The 26526-nt window shown below is 35.9% G+C and overlaps 1 protein-coding gene across 1 annotated transcript in view; it reads left to right on the top strand.

The window, feature by feature from the left end:
- The first annotated feature begins 255 nt into the window (after positions 1–255).
- The window catches only part of UCHL3 (ubiquitin C-terminal hydrolase L3), a 42360-nt gene continuing 16089 nt past the window's right edge, over positions 256–26526 (top strand). The window contains exons 1-5 of the mRNA XM_005421123.2: positions 256–261; positions 9767–9895; positions 12957–13113; positions 13448–13533; positions 14615–14662. Of these exons, the coding sequence (XP_005421180.1) occupies positions 9821–9895; positions 12957–13113; positions 13448–13533; positions 14615–14662 (366 nt within the window). The 5' untranslated portion in view covers positions 256–261; positions 9767–9820. The remainder of the gene's footprint in view (positions 262–9766; positions 9896–12956; positions 13114–13447; positions 13534–14614; positions 14663–26526) is intronic.

Raw genomic sequence — 26526 nt, 5'->3', positions numbered from 1 at the left:
AACCCCGACGTGAGTGCCCGGCCTGGGCAGCGCGGCGCTGCCGTGCGCGGGGGGTGCCCGCCCGATAGCCTGCCTGCTGTGGGGATGGCGGGAGGATGGCGGAGGGGAGAGGGCAGAGGGCTCCGGGCCGCGCCGGACCGCATCGCCTCTTCAGCGGTGGCTGGTAGTGAGTGGTAGGGATGGAGGAAGGTCTCATTCCGTGGATCCGACTGAGTCTTAACTATTTTCTGTTTTCTGCTTTCTTTTCAGGTCACGAATCAGGTAAGAAGCTTTTATTTGAGGTAACCTTTAGTGTCTGCAGCTTTGGGCCCGTCTCCTCTCGTTTTCGTGTAGTACAGGCTCCGTCTTGTCCAAGGAGAGTGCCCCCTTCCTTCCCTACGCGTGTCTGCGCTCGTCTTGGCATGTCGGACCGTGCTGGAACCTCTCCCGTAAAGATACTATATGAAAGACAAACGAGTATTAAAAGAGAATAGTTGTGGCCTGGCTATTATACTGTAATGAAATTTCTCATGTTTTTCAAGGTGGGTTTTAATTCATTAATTAGTGGTTAAAACATTAATTTATGTATAACATGTGCCGGGTACATGATGGCTTTGAGCACATTAATTTAGTATAACATGTGCCAGGTGTGGACCTGTACATGATGGCTTTGGGCACATGTATGGATCTGTTTGCATCACGGTGTTGTACTCTCATACTTCTTTGGCTGACCATAAGAAATAATGTAATTTTACCATATTTGCGCTTTCCTGCTTACTAATGACAATATGCGCGATTGGTTGTTGCTGTTTTTGTTAGCGTGGTAGAACCCACGCTGGAGAAAGGAAGCTTGTTCTAGTGCACAAAACAATGCTCCCACTAAATAAGCTCGGGCTGAAAGGAAATCATACATACTCTAATCCTGCATCATGTTCTCAGTGATGATTTTGAGCATAGTGTTAATAGTCAGTTGTTGATTTCAGCACACCTCTTGATAATGTTAAAGATGGTGTTTAAGCCGAAGGACTCTGAAACTTCCATCAGCAAAATTGTATTCTTCAAACTATATTGTTGAAATATTTTGGAACCTGGGAATTTCTGTGTGTGAAGAATGTTTTGTTTGGGTTTTTTGTTGTTGTGGTTGCTGTAATATACAAACTACATCTGCAGGAGAGTGAAGGGTTATTTGATACTGGGTCATTTTGTGCATTATAGTTTCCTAGGGCAAATAATTTTACAGTTCTTACAGTATTGCTGCTGTGGAGCGATTTGAGAAGTCTGTAATCCCAGTCCTCTGAGTTAAAATTGATGGCCTTTCCTGGGAGCCCATCTTGAACACGTGCTATAGTTTCCGCTTTTTCATTTTGAAATTCAGAGACTAAATTCCAGTTTGGAAGAAAATAAGTGAATAAATTACTAGTAAGAATTTGCAATTATCTAACTTTTTCTTCTGACTTTTCAGATGGTGAGATGAGCTCATCATGGTACAATTTAGGACCACCTTTAAAGTAGAAATTGAGGAGGAGAAAATAGTGACATTCTTTCATCTGAAATGTCTTGTATCCCTATGCTTTTATGTTGTATGGAGAAAATCCTAAAGGGATGTCAAATGTACAGTTTTAAGTGGGTTTGAAATTAATCTCTTTTGCCCATTGGTGAGGGATGTAGCTGTTGTAGATGATCATGGATAATAGGAATTTGTACTCCACAAGGATTTTCTTGTTACTGTTTCTGTGTAAAAAGGCCACTTGGAACCAATTGTACTTCCTCCTTCACTACCAGTCTTGACTGAACAGGATTGTTATTATCTAGAGAGAGAGATGTGTATTAAAAAATAATAAATAGGTGGGTGTTGAATATGAATGCACCTTGATTTATTAATCATTGTTCTTTTAATCTCATCGGTACGGTGGTGAACTGTGTAGCAACAGGGCTGTTAGTCATAAGTTATTAATATCCTGCTTGTGTTTAAAACAACAATAATAGTAATTTGAAATTCTAATGAAGTTGGTAACTAATTTTTGGAAAATCCTGTTGAGTTAATTGCAAGGATGGGCATTTCTTGTAGTACTCTGTACTGTGCTCTGTAAAATATTCTAGAAGTCTTTAGCACTAAAAACCCCAATGGTCTACATCTACAAACTGCAATATTCATGTCTGCTAGTCATTTAATACATGTATTTGGTCAGATATCTAGCCAAGTGCCAAGTGTTTCTTCGTGGGGTTTGTTTGTTTTTTGTTATTTGGCTTTTTTAGTGGAGTGTTAGACTATCTCTTGTGCATACTACTTTTGTTAGTGTTAAAATTATTGCTAGGTATGGTAATGAAGCCTTAAACAACAAAAAAATTCCAGTTACTGGTAAGATGCATAGATTCTTAATGTTAGATTGTAATTAGAGCTATCATGAAGTGCTTACACTCTTTTGATTATTTTACCAATAATTTTATTCCCCTTATTAACAGTAATTAGTAAGGAAATGTACTAAATGCAGGTTCATTTGCTTTTAGTATGCTCTTACAATACTGTGTCTTCTCTGGTTTTAAAATATAGGCTGTAAATTTGAGGCTTTCAGTCTTTGTGGTAGAAATTCTGATGATAATGGGAAAAAAGGGTATTTCTCAGTTAGAGGTATGTGAAGTCTCTCAAAAGTATCTCAGAAGTTTTTCTCTATCTGAAAGTGTTTCTATTATAATACAAGTCTAGAAATTTGTAAATCCTTAATCTGTATAGAACCTCTCTTTGTACATCTGTGTTAAAATTATTTGAAGGTTCAGAAACTGACTGCTGAGGATAAACAGAAATATTCTTTCTTAGCTTTAAAGATTTCCAGTGGCAGTGGATATGTGCCACGTGTCTGTAGTGATGTTTTCAAGAGAGAAGACAGTCATTCAATGCAGCACACACTGCTACTTTTAATGGATGAAGTCGAGAGTTATATGTACCATACAGTGCTAAGTTATTGTCACAGTACTTTTTTTTCTCCTTCACTTCTACAGTCTGATAGAATGAATTATTGTCTACCTCTGATACAGAAAGAGTTGATGATTCAGCATTTACAAAGCTCCATTTTGTGTATAGTGATGGCAGGGAAAGAATGGTTTCTTCTCTTTGACCTCCTTTGGTCAGGGCCTGACATGACCAGCACTACCGTCCTTCCTGGGTATCTTATGGGATTTCTTGCTGAGAGAAAGCAAGAAAATTCCTGAGAGAAAGCAAGAAAATTGTTAAATCTATATCATGTTTGTTATCTTGTTCCCAATTTCTTCTGCAAAAAAAATGAGACTGCATATAAATTTTTTGGAGTGAAAAGATCTGAACACAAGCTGATTGTTCTTTCTCATAATGTTGCTTCAGTCTGGCTTGCAACCCACAATTGATTGTTTAGGAAGCATAGATAAACAAAAAATATGGGTGGATATTTTTCTTGATGTCCCGCCTTTTTTCATTATCTCTTCCCTTTCTTCATCTTACACATTCCAAGAAAGATCCCTGCTTCCTAAGATAACATAACATGATAAGATAACATAAGATAGCTACTCATGCCTTCATTGGATCCAGATAAGGACAGAGTAATTGACTGCATCTGGTTATGAAGCTCAAGCACTGGCTTCAGAGTTTGACTACTGAGTGTTGGCTGTGGCTTGAGTTCCTTTTGCCCCATAGGGCTTAGTTGCTGGTTCTTAGTTACCTTCCAGCATTAATTGTAGGCCTTTGATCCTACTTTTTGGGGGGCTTTGGAGTTTTGAGTTTTTTAAGCCATTAAGGTATTGAGAGTCAGCTGCATGAAGAAAATTATTTTAGCTCATGAAACCGTTGACAGCTGTGACTTGAAAGTTACGGGGACAGTAACGCTCACAAAGCATAGAACAAACGGCAGAAACTGGATACAGCCAGTCTTTATCCATTTATGGAACACCTCTCTTCAGGGTGTCAGGCAAATACAGAGAAGAATTAAGTATCTTGGAAGCAGGACTTAGTCTTCCTGAAAGATCTTTTCATTTCCTGCACTCTGGAACACTATCCCACAAGCTTTCCCAAAGAAAAGCTGTAATGATCAAAATAATTGAAAATGTGGTGTGCACAATTCCTGAAGTGCATTGGGAGGTAGCGCTCATAAATGAGGTACTGAGGTGCTGTCTTAGTGTGAAAGGATGTTGGCTGTAGAGAAACACAAATGTCCTTCTAAAATGCCTAGCTAAGCTTACTTCTTTCTTTTTCAGGTGAGGGAGTGGAGTTTAACTCTTTTGTGGTAAGCAGAGTGAACAGTAGTGGAGATAGTGTACACGCTTGGAAAACAGCCTGTTATTACTCATGTAGCGTCAGAAAGTTGAAAACCAGGATTCAGTTTGTGTCTTTCTGTAAACACAATATCTCAGAAAGGCTTTCACAGAACCAGCAAAGAGGGAATGTTGAGCCTGTGATGCTGCATAGCAAAGAATAAGCACAAGGATAAGTATGAAGGAATTGTAGGTGACCACTGTGAGAGCACTTTGTGAATGGCTTCTTCTAGTTTAAAATATCCCCAACTATGTAGCCCTCTTGCTGATATTTATATTTACCTATTTAAATAGGTAAATATGTTGCACAAGGAAAACTGTTACTTGTTTGGGGGTTTAGAGTAGTATTTATATGAGTAGTTGAAAGATTGCCTTAGCTCAGTCTTCGTATTTTCTTCAGTAATTGAAAGCTATGAAAAACATGTATTTCATTCATCTACTTGTATTTGCCTCTTCTGGTCCTTCTTATGTTCTTTTTTGTTCAGTTTTTAGTTTTTGTTATGAGGGAACCCTTACTGTCTTGAAGACAAAGGGGAAAACAGGTGACAGTTATACGTTATATAAGTTATCTTGCTGTACTGAAATGCTTTTACCCACTTTGACTTTTTCCTTGCTTAAAGGACCAGCAGAGTCAGTAGAATCCAACGGTTTTTCAGTAAACTGTAAAAAATGAAATGTGTATAACAGCTTATTTAGAAGAGTGGATTGATCCAGCTAATTTCTGAGTAACTTTTAGATCATGCAAACAGGCCTGTTAAGTGTTTTTCACAGAATAACACAGTATTCTGTTTTGAATCAATGTCTCAGTATCAACACCTCAGGACTCTGCTGGAAGCATTTTAAAGCTCTTGCTCACTGGTTTCGGAGGAAGCCTGGGTCAGCTGGTTTGTCCAGATTTCTGAGTGCTTTTTTTGCATTGCTGCCTGTGGGATGCCTTGGTTGAATATGTACAGCAGTGCCTGGGCATACTGAGTGTTAAGTTTCAAAACTGCTTTATGGATATGTGAAAAATATATACCTCTCATTTTGGAGAATAGCACCCCTAACTGTGAGTCAGTGTTGCTCTTCTAGACACCATAAAGTAATGAACACATCTGGAAGGATAAGAATTGTATGTATGTCAATTTTCTCACATTTTTGAAGAAAAATTTGCGTTGGGCTGTATTCTTTGAACTTTATTATGGTGTCCCAAAGTACAGAACCTGAGGATATTAAAGAATTTATAATAAATTTTGATTTTCCCAAAGAAGTCTATTATAATGGCTCATCTCTTGTTTGAACAAGATCATACTTGTTCAAAGAACAAGATCATGCTTGTGGCCATTCTAAGTCAGGAGTAGTTGGTAAAGAAGAGTAATGCAGCTTATGTAAGTTCCAGCTATCTCTTTGCTCCTCGTGTGCCTTTTGACCTGCTGTACAGAACTAAAGTTTTTACAGCTGCTGCATATGACTGAAATGATGCTGTCTCTAAAATGTACTGAAAAAATATTCCTTCATTTTAATTGCATAAATTTAATTATGAAAGAAGGAGGAAATATATCCTTATAATGCTCCAACAGTAGAATATTGCTTGGGTGGTTCCCTTATTTCTAGAAAGGAATTTCACTTCTCAAATAAGACTTTGTTTTGTTACATGCTTCTAAAAATTATGTGTAAAGAATTAAAAGCAAAATATTGTGCAGTTGTATTTTTAATATAGATTAATAAAATTGGATACTTTAAGAAATGAATAATTTTCCCTTTCTTGATGATTATTCAATCAGTTGCATTTTACTCAATCTCTTACTACAATTTAGGGGAAAAATTACCTTCAATTCAACAAAGTGCTAAAAATTCTTGTGCTTTAATGAAAAAGTTAGAAAATATTGATTGTCTTAATTGGTTATTTATATGTTGTCCTTCCAGTTTCCTAAAGCCATAGGAACACTTTATTTTTGCAGAGGAAAGTCTTAACTGTGGTTTTATTGTGATATAGAGATGCTTTAATGCATTCAGCAGAAGTACAATAAAATGTAGATGCTGTGAGTGTTTGCTTTATATTTGTGCTAGCAGAGGATGGCAACAGTTGGTTCTTCTCAGAGAAGCTCTCTTGACTTCTGCATCTGAGAGTCTGGAAATGTTTGTGCATTTTACCAGTTTTATGTTTTCATGGTTCCAGCTTTTATATAAATACCACAGTAAGATGTGGAAAAATCCAGGTCTTGAGTATAATGCCTTAGTATTTAAAATGTGACATTGCTGAACTATTTGCAGAAGCTGTCCAACTTTAGTTGCCCTTAAATGTCAAGCTCCTATTTTGTTTCAGTTTCTGTCCTCACTTAGTTTTTCCATGCAAGTGACAGAGCAGAAAAGCTCTTTGCTGCTTAGACAGTATTTCAATTGTGCACTTACTACATAAGTTTATAATAAATTTCACCCTTACATTATCTTATCCCACTTACCCTTTCTGAGAGAATCTCCACAAACCTGGTAGATCAGATCTTCCTACTGGCTCTGGAACTGTGTTGGCAGAAGTAGGATTCTAAACTTGCATTAAAGATAACTGCTCTGTGCTTTTTTCAGTTAGTAGGCTGAAGTACCAGCAATGAAAACAGAATAGCTTATAGCACATGCTGCGTAGGTAGAGTGCCTAGAAGTGCCTATTGTAATGTTTTTGCTATTAATCAGCATTTAGACATACAGATTTACAATTTGTGATCATTTAGAATAGGATGAGGTAGGCTGGAAGGGGCTTTTGAGTTCTGCAGACCAACCATGCTCTGTTCAAAACAAGTTGTTCAGCAACCTGTCAAGTTCTGAATTTCACAAGACATAAACTCCACAGTCTCCTGGACAGTTTGTGCTAGTGTTTTACTATGTTTGTTATTTTTTAAATTTATTTTTAAATGCCTTCCTTATCAGGTTGCATTTCCTTGTGTTTCAGCCTCTTGTTTCTCTCTGTTTTACTGTGTGCTGCTGAGATGAGTCTGTCTCCATCTTCTCTGCACTCTCCCTTAGCTAGTTATAAACCGGTGAGAAAGAAGGGCCTTCTGGAATACTGGGGCAAAAAGGACAAATTCATAGGAAGTGCACATAAGGGTGAGGGGTGTATAGTTGTTTCTAAAGTGGCTTTTTGTCTACTAGCTAGCTGGACCAGTGAAAAATGAGAAAGTGTTTTTCAGCAAGGTCTTTTAAGACAAGAAGAAAAGAGACAACGAAAACTATGACAACAATCTGTGGAAATAAGGTTGTGAAAAAGTGAATACTTGATACAGATGTGTGGGGGGTCTTGTGCTGCTGTTGTTCTTCCGGAGCTCCCCTAAGATTTCTGTAATACAGCCAAGAATTTTTCTTTTTTTCTTTTTTTCTTTTATAAGGTGAAAGCTCAAAGACATATAAATTAAGAATTGTCAGCAGTGTGATAAGCAGTGTCTGAGAAAAAGGTTCTGATATTCTCTTGTGCAGATCTAGAGAAATATGAAGCTGCTATTTTATGTTATCTTGCATACATAGTATCAAAGAGAAAGTGAACAGCTGAAAATGAGTGAGCCCTCAAAGAACCCTAACTGTTCTTTACAGTAGGTATTTGTAGAATACAATTGCTTTGATAATTCCTAAATGATTGGAAAAGAAAGCAGCAGAGATCTCTCACCTTTTTAGACAGTGACATTGTCTAAAAAGCGTACTGAACTTCCTGTTGTCCTAAAACAGGAATGACTTTGTCTTCCCATCCAATCATCTATGGGTCATCTGTTACCCATCTGGCACTCTTTCTTACACAGGGACTTACTCTGCACAGTTTTTTAAATCTACTTAATAATTTTCAAGAGGATATTTCTATCTTTTTTTCCAGGCCTGAATGAAACCCTCTTGACACACAGAGAGATATCTTCTTTGCCTGTTTTGAATCGATCCTTAGTATTTTATTTTTGGTTTATGATTCTACAGTAGAGTTAGTCTTGTTGTGTGTTAAGACCACTGCTTGTCATACTAAGCCTGTGCTCTTGCAGTTCTCTGTAGTTTTCATTGTCACTCTCATTGTTTACTGGAAGATAAAATTTCTTGGATTGTAAAGTTTTTAGGTGGTATGGTAGCATGAATAATGAAAGGTGCCCTGTATCAATGGAGTTTTAGTTCTGTTAAATTCTTAATTCAGGAATTTGAGGAAACCATTCTTAGGTTTGGTTAGTATTTTGTTGACTTTGGGTTTAAAGGGGTTGATTTTATTTTTGTTAGCTGGTTGTTTGGTTGCTTGGCGATTTTTTTTCCCAGTGGTGTAGAACAGGACAAGAGACTAAACCACTTATTTGTCCAGTAACTTAATGTGATTCTTTATCATTGTCTTTTCTGGTTTGTGGGGTCTTTTTCTAGGTGAGTGTTGTCTTTTTTTATTTTTGGGAGTTTGTACTCTTATTTCATGTAATATTGCAAAATATCAAATGATATTGGAATGGAAAATGGAATTTTTTCAGTTGTGTTTCTTTTCCTGCAATAAAAATGATAGCTTAATTGCTGACTTAATAAGAGAAGTACTGGAAGTATTTATTAATTAATATTTAATGCACCCATGCATATAGTCTCTTCTCTTTGAAATTTCTTTTTGGCTATTCACAATATGGTAATTATCTTCACAATGTAGAAGGTTAGAATAGAAGTTCAAAATAGACTGTCTTCTATTTCATCAGTTACTAAATGCTTAACATTTTCCCTTTTCCTCATGTTCATTCAAACATGCCACAGTGTACAATTAGTTTTTTCATATCATTGTGAATGGTCACTGTGTGTACAGTAACAACAGTTCCTGAATTCAGTTAAGTTCTTCCAGACTGACAATGAAAATATTTCAAATTGTCTCTGTGGTTATTGATTCTGCAGCTGTTGTTGTGATTCCTAGTTTACTTGAGTAGAAGAATATCCATTTAAAAAGTGAGCATCCAGTCATCAAAATATTACTCCATCATAGTTTGAAGGGATTTTCTTGTAAAAGTTACACTTACTAAAGTGTGTATCTTGCGTGTTTTGCTCCTAACATCTTTTTGCTTGTAGGAGCCCCATTATAAGCCCTGGTGCCAGGTACTCTGAAGTCATGGAGTCAGATAATGCCATATAGAGTCAAATAATGCCATAAGTTTGTTCATATGTGCTCTGACTGATGGCTCTGATGATTTTTGATGATTTCTAGTTAACAAGAATATTCAGTAAAAATAGATTCACAAAATCTTCTGGTTTGTGACAGAACACTTTTTAAATGGTTGAAATATTTTGATGCTTCAGTAAATAGTGCTGGGAGTGTTTCCACTTGCCTTCAATAAAGACTATTTAAATACGTAAAACTTGGGGGTTTTGTGTGTGTTTGTGTGATTTATTCAGCCTTATTTATTAAAACTTGCATAAAACTCCTTTATTCTCCTTAAATTTTAGAAAGCATGGGTTGTTTTAATGTATTTCACATTGTGGATACTCTTTTATGCTTCTGAAAAGATAGGTGTTTGTACTTGTTTAATATTATGCTTTTTTTTTTCTCTTTCAGTTCCTGAAACAGTTGGGTATACATCCTGACTGGCAATTTGTAGATGTTTATGGTATGGAACCAGAACTGCTTAGCATGGTGCCAAGACCTGTATGTGCAGTACTACTTCTCTTTCCAATAACAGAAAAGGTAAATGTTTGTTTAATAATCAGTTAATTGCTTTTGTCATAAGTGAAATGGGAATGAAAGTTTGAATCTTGTACTTTGCTGTCATATTAGAATCAAGATGAGACTCCAGCTTTATTCAAGAGACTTCTTCATTGGAAATAACACAAAAAATGCTTCTTTCGGAATCTTGATAACCTTGCATGTATATTTCTGATTTCTTTTCAAATCAGAATGGGTAAAGCTAATATAGAAGCACAGAGAAATATGCCTCACACTTTTTTATTACAGGCAATTTAAGGTATTTTTTATAATAAGCCCTGTGAAATGGCTCAATTTGCTAATTTTAGCAGAAAACTCCAATAGCATAAGGAAAATAAGAAATAAGGTGTAGGACAATATGCAACTCCTTTTTTAGTTTTTGTCCTGTTACACTGGCAATCCTTCAGTCTTCAATCCAGTTTCAGTTCAGTTGTCAGTATTGATGTAGCTTTCACTTCTTGGACAGATGGGGCATACTGTTAAATGAAAGACAATTCCTCCTCCATCTTTCGCTATGTTGGACTTTGGTTAAATCTTCAATGTGCTTATTTTGTGTCATCACATGCTTTTACATAGTGTGATTCATATTGATCTTTCAATTTATAACAGTATGACATGATTGTGATAAGGTCAGCCAAAAAGGTTGAAGTGAATCTGTCCACAATTAATTCTTTTCATATATCTCTCAAAAAGAATATGTAGCTTATAAGGACAAATCACTTAGCTATTGAAGCTTAACTTCTAAACACAGGGTGTTTAAATAGACAGGAGAGACAGGTCAGTCTTCCTACACATTATGTCCTGTAAACCTCTGCATTCTCAATTTCTCCAAAACAGCTATGCAGGCAGTACTTTTCAAGCTTGATTTCAGCCACCTTGATAGTTTTGAGCTTAAACTTTCAACTCACCTGTCCTCAGGAAATGTCCTTTCTGTCACCTTTGAGGCATTGTTTTCTGTGTGCTGTCATTTCTGTCTGGCTGTTTGAGGTACAGGTCTGCCTGTCACTTTTCTTTTGACTCCCTGCTTGTGCAAACCTTTTTTTGGATCATACCATGGGAGCATTATCCCGTAGGAAAGAACCTTGCTCTTGTTCCAGAAGGTGTATCTGATTTCATCCTAAAGAAACATATGACAAACAAAACTAGTGAAACAACATTTGCTCTGTTGCATCAATCAGTCAAATTGAGCACAGCCAAGTTTTCAGCATGTTAATCCTTCTGAAACATCAGGGACACAAATGTTTGTATCAACTGTTTAGCCTGGCTGTGTGAACAGTGAATGTTTCATGGGAGGTCCCAGTGTTATGAAGCTTTTGTTGGTCACTGTGAACTCCGCAAGACCCTTGAGCATTATTTTATATTTCTAGAGTAGTTTTTCCCTCCTCAGCCTCCCTTTCAAAATGGCCTGTAAAATTACACTTTTATTTAATTTATGATTTATTTGTTTCTTGGCTGTGTCTACATTTATGAAAGTGCCTATTAGTTTTGCTGCCTTTGTAAACACTTTTCTTACGTGTCTCTCTATTCTTCTGTCTGGAACTTCAGTGGTTCTGTGGTTCCTGTATATCAGTTTCCTAGAACTTGCTTTTAGGGCAAGCTACTCTTGTTAGCATTCAGATAATTTTAGGATTTTTGTACACTTTAAAGGTCAATGCTTTCTTAGTCTGCGTGTATGTTGTGGGTGTTGGCATTTTGGGCCTAATGAATGAATAGATCCAAATGAATCTAAATTATAGGATATAGCTTAGGTTAGGAAAAATCTGTTGAGATGACCTGTTCTATCTGCTCAAAATTGTATTTTTGGTATTCTCAGCACTTGTGTATTTATTTTTTCTGTGGATTTTATTTTAGTTGGGAGGGAATGAATGGCAGCTGTATTGTTCGCCTCTCTAGTCTGAACTTTTTGTCTGATTGAACTCTATGAAATTTTTATCTCAATTAAGGCTATTTTTTGTTAGCTTGTAGATAAACCAAATTAAAATGGTTTATAATGCTCTTGCTATTAGTTAGCCTATTCAGAACATTGAGGCAACCTACCAAAGTGAAATATGATGCTGGAAGTTTTTTGGTTTTGTTTGTTACTGACAGTACAGACAGCCCAAGGGAAATTGCTCAGGAGTTTGCAGGAAGAGTTCCTTGATAACATTCTACATTCTTACTCTACTTTCATCATAATTGTATAAAAAGCCCATCTACTTCAGAATTCTTTTTTTTTTGTCTGCAAAAGTACCTAGTAAAAGAGGCCAAGGAGGAAGCATTAACTGGAACATTTGTGGATTTATTTATTTCTTTTTCTGTCTGAAATTGAAATTTAACAAAAGAAAATAACCAAAAACTTCAAACAAATCCAGTCAAAAAAACCATAACAACATTCCCCCAAAAGAGCCAACAAATCACAACCAGCAACAAAAAAAAAAAGCACAAAACTGACACACTATTGCACAGTATAACAGATTTTAGTCAAATTTAATCGTTATAAAACAAGTATTTTAGATTTTTCAGTCAAAGCAAATTCTCTTTTTGCTACAGAAAATAAAAGTTTACTTTATGAATATTGCTTCAGAAGGGCCTGTTTTGGTGCCTTGGGTGTTATATAGATCTTATTTTATATTCCTGGGGAAAATGAAATGTAACAGTGGAATATTTAAAGAATGCTTCATGATGATTAATCACCTGAAGTATTATGGCTTTCTTGACAGCACTTTGACACTTCTGTCCTTAAAAAGCCATTAAAGCCATTAAAGTTGCATTGAAGAGAGATGGTGACATGAGCTCACATCAAGGAAATACTTTGAAAATTGTTAAAGTTTTTTTAGATAACACATACTCAAAATGATGTTTCATGTGTGAAGGCATTGGGTTAAGAAACAGCATAGAGCAGTTCAGGTAAGTTTACATATACTTGTTGGACCACATGTTAAACATTTCAAATGGCAGTATTCATTAGCTGTTGTGTTTTATGAGTTGTTTTGTCTTGAATGATGTAGCTATTTGTACTATTTGTGAAATAACTGTAACTATTTGTGTCTAACTTTCCTTCTAGTATGAAACCTTCAGAACTGAAGAAGAAGAGAGGATAAAAGCTAAGGGACAAGATGTCAAATCATCAGTGTATTTCATGAAGCAGACCATTAACAATGCTTGTGGGACAATTGGGCTAATTCATGCTATTGCAAACAACAGAGATAAAATGAACTTTGGTAAGATTTTTTTGGTTTGGTTTTTGTTAGCTTCTCCCTTTTTTTCCTTAACTGTGGGAAGCCATGGAGAGAAGGGTATGCTTTGTACTATTTTCTCTGAATATAACCATTCATAAAGGCTGAAGGAGTGCATTTTTACCTATAATTACAAAATTATTATTCAATACTAATTAACGAACTAAAGCATTTGAAACATTGCAAAGTGCAGTCAGCCTTCTATGTCTTAAAAATACAGTGTAATTCTGTCTTCAGATCTTCTGTTGGATTCTGTAAGCTGTGAATGAAGTTGGAATTAAACCATGACACTAATTATGTCTTTTTAAATTTTTTTAAGAAACTAATTCTTCACTGAAAAAGTTCCTAGAAGATTCATTATCTATGACTCCTGAAGAGAGGGCCAAATACCTAGAAACTTATGAAGTTAGTATCATGTGTTTTTACTTTTATTTAAAATGGTGTAAGAATTACTTGCATGAGCAGGTACTGTCCTTGGGGGTTGACTCAGTGAAGCAGCTAAACAAATTTGATTTTACAGTGAGCTTGTGATCAGACAGTTTCTACAAAGGAAACTCTGCTTTGGTATTTCAGAGTATTCCTGCCTGCCCATAGCTCAGTCAGCAGAATGGATTCTGTCAATGTTCTCATCCCTATTAATTCCCTGGCTTAGTTTAAAATCACTTTGAAATTCATGAGAAATGTGTGCATAATCTTTTCTTTTTATGGGTTCAGGATATAGTTTAATGGTCAATTTAAGCTGATCTGGGGCTATTGCTGAAAGGATAGTCCTTTTGCTGCCTCTTTTAATTTGTGCCTTCTGGTCATATCTCCATGCTTTTAGCAGTTGAGGCACACAAAGAGCTGATTTGGCTGAAATATGATCTCCTTCCCCCACCATCCTAAACCATGAGATGAGCTAGCTGATAATGTGGTTAGCCACATCATTAGTGCTGTTTGAAAGGATGTGGCAGAAACATCTGGCCAGTGGTGGATGGAGAACAGTGCTGTTCTCCTGATGGTAATGATGGTAATGATGGTCCTCTCTCAAAATGAAAACCTTGATGATTTTTAAGTCAGAGCATATTGTAAAGCCCTCAGGAATATGAGTGTTAACATGTGGCTAAAGGAGGTAGCAACAAACAGAAACAGCAGAGATTTATGACATTTACTATGGAAATGTTGGACACAAAATGACTGATCGGAGCTTCTATCTAAATTATTTTTTCTGCTCAAAATGATAGCTAAAAAAAGCATTTTCTGTGTGCAAAAGTGCCATTACAAATTCTCAGATATTTGACCTGAATTGACTGTTATAAAACTGAAGGAGTGGTCTTCTGAGATCCTTGAAGGTGGAGATTATTTGTTTATTAACTTTCTTATTTATTATAAGCACTGAATAAATATAGTTCCATCTATGTAATTGATAAAATGAAGTGCAAGAATGGTTCTTACAACACTGAAAGTCTCTCATTTAATGTCTGATTGAAATATATTTTAATTTTAGGCTATTCGTGTCACTCATGAGTCCAGTGCCCATGAAGGTCAGACTGAGGTATCCATTTTTAAAAAAAGTCTTTGTTTATATCTACTTTGAGTTGAATATAATTGACGTGAAAGCAATCACATGTTAAAGGTTTTCAGTGAAATTGAGATTATTGCTTGGTTTTCAGAATTGTGTCATTAGTCCAAAATTAAGTGGCATTGATTGGGGAATCAAACTTGAAGCCTGGGGGCTTTTTGTTTGTTTGTTTGTTTGTGGGTTTTGGTGATGGGGGGTTGTTTGCATTAGGTTTTTTTAGCTCTTATATAACATGAAAGATCTTTCTAAGCTTCATTTCAGAGTAAAACAGACAGAAACTTGAGGTTTTCATGTTACACATTTGTAGGTAACACTGTAAGATTCATAGTAACCATACAAGTGTATCGAACATTTTATGAGAGTTTGGAAAACTATAATTCAGGAAAAGAAATAGTCCAATAGTTGGTTTGCAGTTGTGCGTGTGCTGTTTGTATACAATAGAAATTCAGATAAATTCTCATTCATACATACATTTATAAGCATTTATGCCCCAACAGATTGTGTGTGATATGAAAAAACGACCTAGTAGCTGACAAAAGAACCCTGAAATAACCATAAACTTGAACATTTAACATTTTTCTGCTTCAGTCATGCTAAGTCAGTTTTCCATCTTTCCAGTTCATATTTCACTATCTGTTTGACAAAAAAAAAAGAAAAAAAGATTATATTGTTGCTAGCATTGCATTGTTTGACAAAAAGAGAAACACTTCTATGTTTGGCTGTGGCTCCAGTGGCTCATTCATTCTCTCTTTTTAAGTGCAGTAGGTAACGTTTTCTTTTTTTTTTTTTTTGTGCAGCGTCTTCTATACAGTGTAGGAGAAAGCAAATCAATTCTTTCTGCTCCCCCTTGCCCTGTCTGGAAATGGAAATGATGAGAATTGGTTTAACTTTTTCTATTATAGATACTCAACTTCCTTTGTAGTGTTTTATTTAAAAAACCACACCACTCTCTCTTCTTATCTCATTACCTAAATTAGCCAAGGTTCTATAGTTCAAGAAGAAGCATCAGTACAAATTTGTAGTTTTTTCCTTTTCCACGTAAGAGACTCAAAAATGTGGTCTGTTTTTTTTTTTCCTCAAATGAGTTCATTTCTAGATATTCTTGGCCAGCTCAGAAAGAGTGATTATCCCAACAAATTGCTGAAGACTGAATCTTTTCCTAAGATTCTTGTGAAAGAGAAACATCTTTAGTTATTTTGATGTACTGTGAGGTTCATGTAGGGAACGATCTGTCTCTGCCTTCTTCTGGCAAATATGTAATGACTGAGAAAGAAAATACAAGGGCTGCTTGTTTTGAGAGTCTTCATGAAGATTCAGGAAGCATCTAAGTGACAATGGAATCTCGTAATAATGGAGAGTTAACTTCTTGAACTTCCACTAATTAATTTGTTTCCTGATGAAGATAACCACAATACAAAAGATTAATAATTGCGTGGAAAGATGAAGACTTCTTTTCATAATAAAAAATTACAAGATTGTCTTAGCAACCATGCCTAAACACAGATATTGAATAGCTAGTTTCCTTGCTAATTATTTATTATTCCATTTTTTATAACTCTATCTGTAAGTAATTCAATATGGATATTCCTTAGACTAGTGAAATAACTTTTTCCTGTCTTTTTGTTTCCAAAGTTGAAATAGTACAAAGACTGAATATATTTTCCAGGATCATTTTTTCAGAATAGTTCTCATCCATCAACCAAGGAGGGAAGAAACAAACAAGTTTTGTTACTGGAACGTCAAATTGCCTGGAAATCCTGTCCTACCAGATGGTAGTTAAACAAGGCAGCAAGGCCTCCCCATTCATTGGTACCTAAAGACTTGCTTTACTTTAAAGTAAAATTCTTTTTAAGTGAAACAACATACGAAACATGAATATGCTGAGAAGTGTAACTGAGAGATAAAGTGAGTTAATCTCTTCTTCCTTCCATGGGTACATTTTAAATGTCACTGTGTACTCTCCATGTAGGGGTTGAAGGGACTGATAAGCAGCATGATTTTGCAGGTGTTGAAGTTACCATATGCAGGTCATATGAGGTTGTTGACTTGTCCTTTGGGGTAAGTTGAGGATTTCTAGCACCTTTTGGGAAAGAAAGAAGAGAATCCTATTCCTCCTGCATATCCATTACTTGTTAGGATTACTTTCCTGAGAATTTAAAGTTGCTTTAAGAGCACTGGAAAGGAACAAGTTTGCCTTCCTATGACTGTGGTTTTTGACCTGCATGCACCTCCTCCACTGTCCAAATAGTCAAGGCATGTTCCATAGAAATTTTTCTTTGAATAAATTGGTTTATTTAGTTGCTTAATGATAGTAAGTGCTGTATAGTTAGTGCTTTGTGAACAAAAGGACTTTCTAGGTCTTTACAGATCTTTTCTAGGTCTCTTACAGATGTAAAGATTGAGAAAACATGCAGGCCTAGTTTTTCTTAGGATGATTAGCTTGACTTGTGTTCTTCACAAGAAAATCCTGCTGTATGGGTGGTTCTGTCCCTTAGATAGATATTGCATACTACTGTCCACTCACATTTTTATAGAGTCTTGCTAAAACTTACCTGTGTTAGACAGATAACTTCCAAAAGTGGGATGGATAGTAGTCAATTCCACTGATTTGTTTAGGAAGGAAGGATGTTTCCTTCCACCCTAAAAAACACACCATCGTACGATCAACATAGATTTTCTGGAATCATGAGCTGCAGAAGGTTTAAAAACAGCACAGAGTACAGACAGGTTCTCTTCTGATAATACTGTTTGGTGGGTTTGGGGCTTTTTTCCTGGGTTCTGATGTTTCAGATATCTGAGGATTCAATCTTTAATACTTCTGAGTAAAGTCTTTATTTGTGGATTGCCCTTGACAGTCTTGCTATGTCTTCACAGACTTTTTTTATAATCTCAGTGACTACTTAGTTTTTACAATATGCTCATGCATTTTCTGCTTTTTTCTGTTTCATGTACATAAGTTTTTCAAACCTCAAAGTAAGTCTAGCTAGAAATAAAAATCAGAAGTAATAGCATAAAGCAGTGCTATCTTCCTAATATCTGTGTATTTTGTCATCCTGTCTGGTGATTAGGATTTGTTTCTGTTTTAGTATAATCTGTAATCAGATTTTTTTTTCTTCTAAATTTTGTATGTTTTAAAGAGCTCTTTTTGGGGGAAAATACCCCCACGCTAGGGAAGATATTACTTGTAATGGGCTTCTAGATTCCAGATGATGACTGCTAGAATTTACAGTGATCAGTTTGCTTCTGGGATGTGTCATTACTGTGGGATCTATTTGGCTGAACATGAGGATGAATTGCTAAGCAAGTGGATTGAAGCTGAAAACTATAGAATGTTCTGCCTTGATGGGTGCTTTAGCAGGCTTCCCAAGTTTGATAGCTGTGATTAGTTTGCGTAGTTAAAAAAACCCAACCACTTTTCTTAAAAATCAAAGAGATTTTTTTCCTTCAAGATTAAACTTTCAAGAACTATTAAGCAGTTTTCATTTTGATAATTCATTTCAAGCTAATTAAAAGGGTTGTAAATTTGCACTTAATCCTTCAGGCCAGGTTTTGAACCAGATTCTGTTAATACTTCTGGGTTGTGTGGCTCCATGTCTCACTTTATTGCTACAATAAATAGCTAATGCAGTCTTATGGGTACTTTTTATGGATACTTCTGTGTAAATAATGTAAGTCTGTTTAAAATTACTTTGGTACAAGTAGTAAGATCTGGGAATGGTTCCACAGAGGAAGTGTCTTGTTGGCTTCAAGGGTGGTTTGATTCTGGTTGTCTATTCAAGCACCATAATGAGGGCAATTTATGTAAGATTCCTGGAACAGTATTTCTGTTGAAGTTTATGATGATGAAGCTTACACCTTCTTAAATGACAGGTATTTCATATCCAAAACTGCCAAAAAAAAATCTAGGTCTTTACCTTAAAGCTTCATAGATCCAGTGTACTCTTTTCTATGTGACAGCTCCTGAACTGCAACTATTGTTGGGAGTAGGATAGGTGCCAGATATTCAAGATCCTCTTTATTCTTCCATGAGTCTTCTGCTGAGCATACACTTCTATTTACAATATCTAGGATGTCTTAAGATGTGGAAAATAGAACCCGTTTCTTTGCACAACTGTACACACTTTTAAGCTGATCATTATTTTATTGCTTTTGGCTGAGCCATCTTTGAGTTTTCCCTTTTGTTTTGCATTTGGGGTTTTTTCCCTTCTTGTTCTTCTGATGCCTCCTTGAGCAGCTCATAAGCTTTGAAACCCTGTACTGCCACACACCTTAACATTTCTGATACCCTTTTACAAAAGCAAAACCACCCTCTCCTTTGAAAAACCACAACCCTTCAAAAATATTAAAATGACAGATTGTCGATCTGCATTACCTGTCTAATCAACAGTGACCAATTACGACTAAGTTATAGCAATATTTGAGGGAGGAAAAGTACCAATTTATAGCACAGATCAGGATGAGGTTCATCCTTACTTTCAAAACAATTGTAGTAACTATTTGCAAGTAACAGAGCAGAAAATCTATAGGGAACATTTTTCTGAAAACAGGAAAACATGTTATTAAATGAGAGTGACTTCCAGGTCTAGAGTCCTTTGCAGAGTAAATAAATTTTGAAATTGGAGTTAGGGAAGAATCTTATTTCGTATCCTACCCTTCATTTCCATTAATATTATAAAGTTACTATATAGCTGCCTGGGAGAGTAGGAGAGGAGGAAATGCAAAGGCACACTTTGTATAGAAATAAGCCAGTAGAAATTGTTTAGCTCAATTAAACAATTACATGCTTCAGGGAAGTTATTCCAGGTATAAAATAGTATCTGATTCTTGAAATAATTTACCTTTTTAATATGTAAATATAACAGTGTGAGTAGAAGATACTTTTGTTCTGCTCTCATATTACTGGCATCTGTATCCAGTACTTTTGCAACTGTGCTTCATTACAGCTCAATACTGCAGTAAGGAAAATGACAAACTATGCCACAGAAATATTTTAAAGATATTAATTGACCTTTAGGCAAGGAATTAGATCCAGAGAATAATTTGTATTCAATTTCTATATTTCTCAAGGCTTTGACATGCTTAACTCCTGTTCAAGTGCTATTTTGGTAATACTATCTGAAGTTTTAGCCAGCTGTGTGTATCTGTGGCTGTTAAAATCATTCTGGATTGGCAAGTTTCCTACAGTGTCTTCATGGGCTTCCCAAACAGCTTCCTGAAACAGCTGATCCTGTAGCCTTGTATAAACTAATGCTGGCATGGAGGGGTTATAGGCACACTCCTGGAAAGACAGGAGAAAGTTTAACAGACTAGGCTTAGATCAGCTTTTGTGAACAGCAAATACTCAAATAATTGTGCTGTTAAGTGATTGGCAGGCTCTTTGTGTAACATCAAGGTATCGCTAACTGCTGCCAATGGCTTTCCATATCACTTTTTGATATAAAGTACAAGTGGTGGAGTGAACTTTTTGTTATGTCATGTGGTCCTTGTGGCATATGGAACCACTTTTGTGATGAAAGTAAAAGGTATTTTGGACAGGGGAGTTTTAGCAACATTTATGCATTACTGCTTAGCAGAATGTGATCTGTGGTCTTTGGGAAGTTTACTTGTTTAAGTGTTACTACAGCATGGCTCAAAATGATGTTTCAATCAAGCAAATAAACACAAGTGATATGGCCACTTGAAATACCTATGCTGGATATTGGTTAGAGAGTAGTAAGAACTGTGTTGGATATTGGCTAGAGAGTAATAAGAACTTTTGATTTTGTTCATGACCTAAATTCTTAGGAGAAAATTAAGAGCTCTTACATCAATGTATTTTCTTTCCTCTTCCTTTGAGGCTGATGAGAATGTCCATCTAAACAAAGTTTACCTACAGTGTTTAAGATTAGTTGTTAAGAAGAGAAGGATAGAAGAAAACAGAACTGCAGAATAAAATATATCAACTATTAAGGGAAGGCACAGAAAACACTGCCTTTGTTCTGTAACTCCTCCTGTTTGGGTTATTTTAGTACACTCTGTACATCTATTTCCCAACTGACAGCTCTGGCTACTAGAACTGTATGTTCTAGTGAAATGAGGCTCAGATTGAATAGAGTGAGGTGCAGCATCTGAGCTGCTACTTCAAATGGAAACAACATTCTTGCACCTCATTAGACCCTTATCAAAAATATTGATTAAAAAAATCAGCCTTTGAAAATCAAAACTGGTGTTTATACTGAGAGAGTCAAAAATCACAAAAAAAGAGCATGTCTCAGATGTTCACAAAAAGCTGAACTACTGGCACACATCAGTGTGTTTATTTAGATACTCTTTTGTTCACAAATATGATCAGGAATATTTTTAACACGGATTGAAGTTGGCAGCCTCTGAAAACACTACCACAGCTTGATTTCTTCTTTAACTCAAAACATAACTGCAAACTGTAGTCTGTAAACTTGTTTCATGTGCCTGGAGAACTATAATCTTGCTTGGAATGCACAGAGTTAGACTTTGATCACAGTAACAGTCGTTAACATTGGCAAGAGCTAAGTAGAATCAATGCACTCTGTTCCCAACTGCTATAAAACTTGAACTTTCAAAGATCTCTGGTTCCCTGGATCATTACAATTTATTGTTAGAGAAGAAACATAAAGAGCTTCCCTTTTGCTCCTGCCAAGAGCATATGGTGGGATTTTTTTCTTAAATCACCCATATTCCTTGATGTTTCTTCTGAATAAGCCATAGTCCTCTAAAGAAACATTTGCATCTTGAGAGAATATAAAGTCAATGATGTAACTGTTTCATACATGATTTTTAGCTTAGCATTAGAGAACAAGCATATAGTCTCCCCTGTAAAGGTGGTGAAGTTCCTAAAAATTTTAGCTATGGCTTTTTTTTCTTTTACAGTCTACAAAGTAAAAGTGTGAAAAAGAGCTTACTAGAATCATGTGAAATGTTTTAGAAATTGTGCTTGGTTAGTCTGTGACTCATTGCATTGCCATGTTATCTAATGTATTAGTGTTTGAGACATGCCTTAATCTGATTTCTATACTGAGCAAATTGCTAAAAAGGTATTAATACAGTAGAATTGTTATTCTGGATCCTATGCTTAACCATAAAATCTGCATGAAGGAATTCTGATTCCTAGGATGAAACATAACTATAGAGGATATTCGCACCCATAAATCCGCCCATGGATTTAAATAACAAGTTTATAAGAAATAAATAACACAAGTGAAAAAATGTTTCTACAGTTTTGCATCTAACATCTCTACCAATCGACTGCCATGAGTTTGTTTGGGGTTTCCTGTTGCTGTGGGGGTTTTTTTGTTGGTTTTTTTGTTTTGTTTTGTTTTGTTGTGGTTTTTTTGGTTTGGTTTTTTTTTTGGTTTGGTTTGGTTTTTTGCATCTCTCCAATCCATAATGCTTCCTGTGCTGTTCTTGCACTATCTGTAAGAGACAGCAAGCAGCAGGGTATAGCCAAGTGTGACAGGTGATGGCTGAGGTCACAGTCAGCCTCTTGCTCTTAGGCAGAAGAGATAATTATTTGGCTCTCTTGGTTTTTTTTTTCCTTTATCATATCACTAATTTGGGAGGAGAAGACGAAAAGAGTTTACAATTCTTAAGACTTGCAACATTTTACCAATATGGCTGAAGCTAGACAGTGGGCTAAAACCACTCAGAGAATTGATGTTGCATCAACTGGCTTTGCTCAAGAAAGCACTCCAAAAATATAGTATTTGGTGTGCAACAATGCTGTTCAATTTATTTCAGAAAAAAATCTTGTGAAGGAAAAACTATTTGAAAAAAATCTAGTCATTTAGCTTTTGCAGAGCTCCCTAACCTTTGATATTTTCTTCTTTTTTTTGTGATTACACTTTTTTTTGATCACAGAAGTCACCATTGTGATAATCTAGCTTGACTTTTGCCTAACATAGACCATAGAACTTAAAGTCTTCAGGGAGAGATAAATGACCACTAATTTTGGAAAGATTTTTTTGGGGTGCTCTAATCTCACCATTTTTCTTGTCTTTACTCTTAGGTCTAGCAAAGTAATACTCTTGGGATATTGTCCATTCTTAATCATGGGTTAAACTTACATGGAGAATACTGTAAATAGTTTTTTACTGGCTATAGAAGGACTAACTAAAATGACTGGCTCAGATGTTGATCTGATAGCAGATGTAGCCCACCTTGGTCTGTAATCTCAGTCTCAATAATATTGATGTTGATAATTGTAACGTTGGAAAATGAGTACCTCTGTGAGGACTGGAGTTTATGAAACTTAACTTCCTAAGAATTTGCATGTTGGTCAGATTTTTGTTGCATGTAAGGAATATCTAGTTTGGAACAAGCTTTTCTTGCAATCAAAATACTCACAATGTCTCTAGTTCGTGTGAATTCTGTGGTGTAATGTTGGAGATGAGCTCATGAAGCATCTTCTGCCTCTGTGGAATTCTTCCTTTGTCAGACTCCTCTTCTCTGTCTGGCTGCTTATCTTTTTAGAAAAACTTGAAGGAACTTAATGTCTCAAGGTTTCACCACCACCACCACCAACATCGGCTTGAAATGCTGTTGAGAAATTTAAAACCCTTGTGAAGGAAAGAGGAGGAAGAGGGTTTTTTCAGACAGTGTGATACATAGATTTAATATGCATGTAAAAAACCCCAGTAATGGTAATGACTAAGGAAGAAGAACACTTAGTTTTAACTGTAATACAGACACTTTAAAATATTGTGTTTAATTCAATAACGAGCAATTATTTAAGAAAAACAAAGCTTCGAAAGGTGGTGGGGAGAAGTGATTAATAGATACTAAGTACACCGTCTCTGAGAACAATCTTAAAGCTGTAATAAACCTTATATTGTTGTACATTTTATTGTTGCTTCAACCTTCTCCCAACTCTGCTCCAGGGATTACTGTATGGAAACTGTATAATGAACAGTATGTTGGGAGGAGTCCCTGCATGCTTATGGAACAATGCAACTGGGCAGGTGCAGAACATGTGCCAGGGCCTCTGATCCCAGACTTGTGCCTATGAAACAATGACCAGAACTGAAAGTATGCTACCTCCTTCTGTTTCCCAAACTGCCAGACACATTGTTATACAGTTAAAGCTCATTTTATCTCTGTCCCTGTGCAGCTGACGTTTCTTTCTACACAGTGACACAACCTCAGAATGGAGGAAAAAAGGAAAGCCCCTGTCCCAGCACAGGTTGTGAGCTGATAGGCAGGGAAGCTTCCAAAGAGGAAGGTAGCATGGGCTTGAACTTCCCACTGCAAGGATGCTCTAGACCTGAGTTTCCTGATAGATGAATTTTTGTAGCCACTAGCAAGGTGATCAATAATATGTATTTCTGTTTAGAAATGGTCATGCAATACCAGATGCTGCTTTGTCCTGTCAGGTCTTCAGTGCATTACACATGGACTGAAATAATTTGCTGGATTGGGTTCCACAAACAAGATGAGCAAACAGATCCCCGTTTCTAGAACCTGACAGGTTTGGATCTGAACCAAGCCATGAGCTCTTCAGCACTATCAAACTTAGGCACTTTCAGGTATGTGCAGAAGCACAGCTCTTGGTGCCTGACAAACTTTGTATGTGATTCCTTTCAGATCTTAGATTTTAGAAACAGCTATATATAGGAGTGAGTTTTGGATTGGGGCAGATGGTAATTGCCTGAACATTTTCTGGACCTACTTCATGAGGCTTTTAACTTCTTTATAACGTGGGGTTTTTTTTGCATTTCAGACAATAAACTTGATGTGCTTACTGTTTTATATGACAATAACATTCAATTCTATTTCAGGGCTTTTGTTTTACCACTTCAGATGTTTGACCTATTATAATTTTCAACCCAGGAATATGCTTCTGTGATCTTTTCTTCTTGTGAAGTCAGACTAATTCTCTCTTTTCTGCAGTTTCTAGCTGTTAATAAATTTTGTTTGAATAGAGTGTTTCAAGTTAGGATTTGTCTTCCATATTTTAAATCAAATGTGAAATGTATGAATTACCATTCTTTTTTTGGAGATGTATATTTAACATTAATTTCATAGTAATATTAACATGTAATTCTAATTTAATTTTTTTAATATTAATTTTAAAATAACCTCAGTTCACATAGCTTAATTTGTGCTTATTATTAAAACCATGCATAGAATTTTCTGGTTATTACAGCCTTGTTAATTAGTTTGTTAATCCAGTATTAAGCTTGCTTTTCCAGAACTCCTACATATTGTCTGCTGAAATTCTACTCTTACAGATGCAAAAGTATATTTTCAATGGAGAGGAAGTTTCTCGTTCTCTTAGTTATCTCACTGGGGGACCCACTAGTACAGGAAATAAAGGATAAAAAGATTCGATGAATGGAAGTAAAAATCAGGACGAACTAGAAATACTAGAATAATAGTTTCCCTAAATGGCATTCTATGGTGTAAATTCAGTTTGAAAAGCTAAAGTATTTCTTGGACTTATTACATTCAGGCAAGAGGTATTTTTAATATTTTCTCATTATTTTAGCAATATTGGCCAGAAAACAAAGAAGTCATATGTAGAAGAATGGTAGAAGTATAGACTTGTGGTAAAAATGGTAGCAAAATTAAAACAAGGCTCTCTAAAGAAAATCTTTTTATATTGTAGCTATCCCTGTACTGTTAAACAATTCTTAAATTTGGTATTGTTCAAAATCTTATAAAGGGTTTCACAGTAATTATACAGGAGTCCTAAAAAACCAGGATTTTTTTCAGAGCAAAACTATACAGTTTAACAGCTTCCAGTCAATTTTTTTTAACTGTTTCTCAGTAAAAAGATACTACAGTTCAGATTCTTGGAATACTTATCAATCCTGTCTGTTATGATGGCAGCAGCTTACAAAATTGTAAAACATACAAGTGTCTCTTGCCTTCTATCATGAACTGTCTAGTCAGCAAAGCTCTTAGACTTCTGCCTGACAGCAGGTTCTAATCTTACAGGTTCCTTCCTGCATTGGAAGGTCTGTGGACTATGAGGAATTCTAGAAGCAGTCTTTTATCAGTCATCTTTTAAAATTTTCTTAAGCAAGCTGATGCAGATAATTTTTAAAGCCATCTGATATGTTATCTCAACATAAAACATCCCATTTTAGATCAGTTCTTCAAGTGAAGAATATGAAAAAACCTCAGTCAGTAGTACAGGTAAACTGTAATAAGCATTAAGCTATTGTAAAACTTTTTGTCTTGTAGAAGTATTGTCATTGCTGAATTCCTTTTTATTCATGTAGTTCCATTTTTGGATTGGAGGTTTTCTAGTTCTGTCCTCTTTTATTAAGAGCTGTTGAGATGTAGGTGGATCAGAATGCTTGAAATTAAAGGAAAAAACCGAACTGTGACAACCCTGTGGAAAATTGTGTTCTCTGGACAGTTTATGAGATTTGGTAAAGTTCCATGTATTTGAGCTTTACAGTTTCTACTGTACTTGATGCTTGCTCTTCATGAAAAATCCTTAACCCTATCTTCCTTTTTTAAGGTCAGCAGTATGGGAGCAGAAAGAACCAATTCATTGTCCCACTCTTGATAGGGAAAAAAAAAAGAGAACTAACATTAGTTGCTTCAAAATTAATAAATAATGCAAAGAAAGTAAATAGTTTTGACTGGCACTACAGTGGCTTATTTTGACTAATAAGAGTGAAAATAATTTTTTTTCAGAGAAGCTATCTAATGCTTGGTTTCCATAGCCCCTACTGGAGTCATTCCATTGAATGCATCATTTGGGACATACCTTAAGGAACTGCAGTTTCTATTCTGCCTTCCCTAACTTGGCAGGTCTCAGGGCAGATAAGTGGGGTGTCATTGATTAGTTACTGTGTTAGCTTGTGGGTCTC

The sequence above is a fragment of the Geospiza fortis genome, unplaced genomic scaffold (assembly GCF_000277835.1).
Source record: "Geospiza fortis unplaced genomic scaffold, GeoFor_1.0 scaffold45, whole genome shotgun sequence".
Classification (NCBI taxonomy): Eukaryota; Metazoa; Chordata; class Aves; order Passeriformes; family Thraupidae; genus Geospiza; species Geospiza fortis.
The sequence above is the reverse complement of the archived record's forward strand: the minus strand, read 5'-3'. Positions and strand labels throughout refer to the sequence as shown.